The sequence below is a fragment of the Ceratosolen solmsi genome, unplaced genomic scaffold (genome assembly GCF_000503995.2).
Source record: "Ceratosolen solmsi marchali unplaced genomic scaffold, CerSol_1.0 C3533886, whole genome shotgun sequence".
NCBI classification, from domain to species: Eukaryota; Metazoa; Arthropoda; class Insecta; order Hymenoptera; family Agaonidae; genus Ceratosolen; species Ceratosolen solmsi.
This window is the reverse complement of record NW_011948602.1, coordinates 1-2,359: the sequence shown is the minus strand read 5'-3', so window position 1 is coordinate 2,359 and position 2,359 is coordinate 1. Positions and strand designations below refer to the sequence as shown.

Sequence of the window (2,359 nt, the reverse complement as noted above, 5' to 3'; positions counted from 1 at the left end):
CAGCTAACCACTTCCTTTCAGGATGCCAAGCAAGAGCTGTGATTGGAACCACAGAATGTCCAGAGGCTTTAACCTCGGATAAATGTTCTCCTTGATCGTCGTAAACACTAATAAAGCAACCTTTTTCTTGGGAGTGCACAGCAACAGCAAGAAGTGGCAAATTTGAATGCCATGCTATAATAGAACTCACTGATGTCACATCAAGGTTTTGTACTCTAGTGTCAAAATACAATGACATTTTATTGTTTGTATTTGCTTACAATCATTAAAGATAGATTCATATATATATATTAAAAAAATTAAATAATGATAAATAAATAATTTAAAATAAAAAACAAGTAATTATTAAAGTAAAATTATCATAGCAACCGTTGCTAATCAGATACCATTCGTATAAACAAATTCCTCCTGAGAAAACGAAACGAGCATAATTAATAGGCTGCGCGTGCAGCGCCCACTTACTATTTCCTATTCAAATAATGAAATTCGAATTCGTTGCATTTTCATAATAAAGATTAATAATAAAAACGTTTATTGTAATTAATTATATATACATAATAGTATAATTTTATCATGAAATTTTATTTTTTTTAAATTATCTAATTTGACTTCATAAAGATTATACTTTCTGTAAAAAAATAAGTATTATTTTATGGAATTGTTTAATACTTCATATACGTATAATATGTTAACGTAAAAGTTTTTAATGTAAAGATCAACTGCCGCACATTTAAATGAATTTATAAATTTTACTTATATTGTCATAGAAATTTTTTTTGCAATATTTATCCGATAATGCCATTTGTAATGAATCGTATTTTTTATGAGGTCGTGTTTGTAGATTATTAATCTTTATATTCCGTTCTTAATGGCGTAGCATTTTTTTAGTTAATGCTTTTAAACATAAGTAAATAATAAATAAAACGTGCTAAAAAAGTAAAATAAATTACAAACGATATAACAAAATTTATATATTTATTAAATATTTGATTAATTCCTGTTAATTTATACAAAATTAAAAAATTTAAGACATCACAATATTATCATTTGGTATTAATGAATAATGTGAGAATTACATTCAAATGAAAATGTACACATGTGCGCTTACACGCGCGCGCACTTTTTCCTGAATTCAATAACAAAAGAATTCGTTATTCTTATCCTTAAAAATACTTGAATAAAATGATAAAGATTCTTCCCATACTCTTCTTATATTTTATGGACAATTTTTTCGTATTGCCATCACGTTTTTTTTTAATAGCGCTTTCTCTTGTTGATGAGTTTCGGTTTGCTGACGCGAAGCTATCTCAATATTATTTCTCATTTTAGATAATTCTTCCATTATACTTTTATGCTGCTCTATGAGCATTGATTGTAATTTTCCATCCTATCATAAACAATTAAATCTTTAAACGCACTATGGTATTCTAAGAAATGTATAAAGATTGCACGAATACATTACATCTTGAGTTTTTATTTCAACCAACTGCTGAAGCTCTTTTATTTGTTCGCACAAAGAATCGATTTCATTTAGCTTTTGGGTCAATTGTACCTCTTTTTGACGAACCATTTCGTCTCGCGAATTTATTTGTAACTCTTTTTCTTGCAACATTTTTTCGTATTCTATTTTCGTACATTCAAGCTTATGAAGCCACTGTTCTTCGCTTACTTTTACAAACTCTTTCTATAAAATAAATTTTAATTTCCATTTGAATATCATATATTTTATTTTAAACGAATGGTAAAAATTTGTCACATTAAATAAATAGAATCTTTGCTTACTTTTTCTCGGTTCAACTCTTGTAACTTCGTTTCAATTACAGCGATTTTATTATTCAAATCCTCATTTTCACTTCGTGCATTTTCCAACTGATGTTTCATTTTCTTGAAATGTTCCGTCATTTTAATCTTGTATTGATCGACGATTTCCTTGTGATGTTTTTCGAGTATGGTTTTCAGTTCGTGCACCTCCATTAGCCTTAAACACGCAAAGCTTTTCTTTCGTTCGAAAATATTTAGAATTCTCAGTAACAAGAAATACTCACTTGTTTTTTAAACTTGTAATTTCTGTCATCAATTGCTTAATGCGCAAATGTAAATGCGGTATTTCGTCGGATGTTGAAACGTTGTGATAATACATTAATTTCTGCTTTAATTTTTCATTTTGATTCTCCAATTCTTCCACAATGGTACTCAATGTTTCTATTCGATTTCTGTAAGTCCTGAGTAAGTTCTTCTCACACCTTGGAATTTCGAACTACCTTTAATTCTCAAATTATATCTTAGAACTATAAAGTATACATATACCAGTATGGGTGTTTATACACATCTCTCTCTCTCTCTCTCTCTCTCTCTCTCT

The 2,359-nt window shown here is 28.5% G+C and overlaps 1 protein-coding gene across 1 annotated transcript; it reads right to left on the bottom strand.

The window, feature by feature from the left end:
• Positions 1-1,060: 1,060 nt before the first annotated feature.
• Positions 1,061-2,257, bottom strand: LOC105367049 (synaptonemal complex protein 1-like; the record flags this gene model as incomplete). The annotated part of the gene is made up of 4 exons (XM_011505672.1): positions 1,061-1,387; positions 1,463-1,684; positions 1,783-1,993; positions 2,046-2,257. Coding segments are annotated over 4 exons (816 nt in total), but the record flags the coding sequence as incomplete, so codon positions are not given.
• Positions 2,258-2,359: the final 102 nt, after the last annotated feature.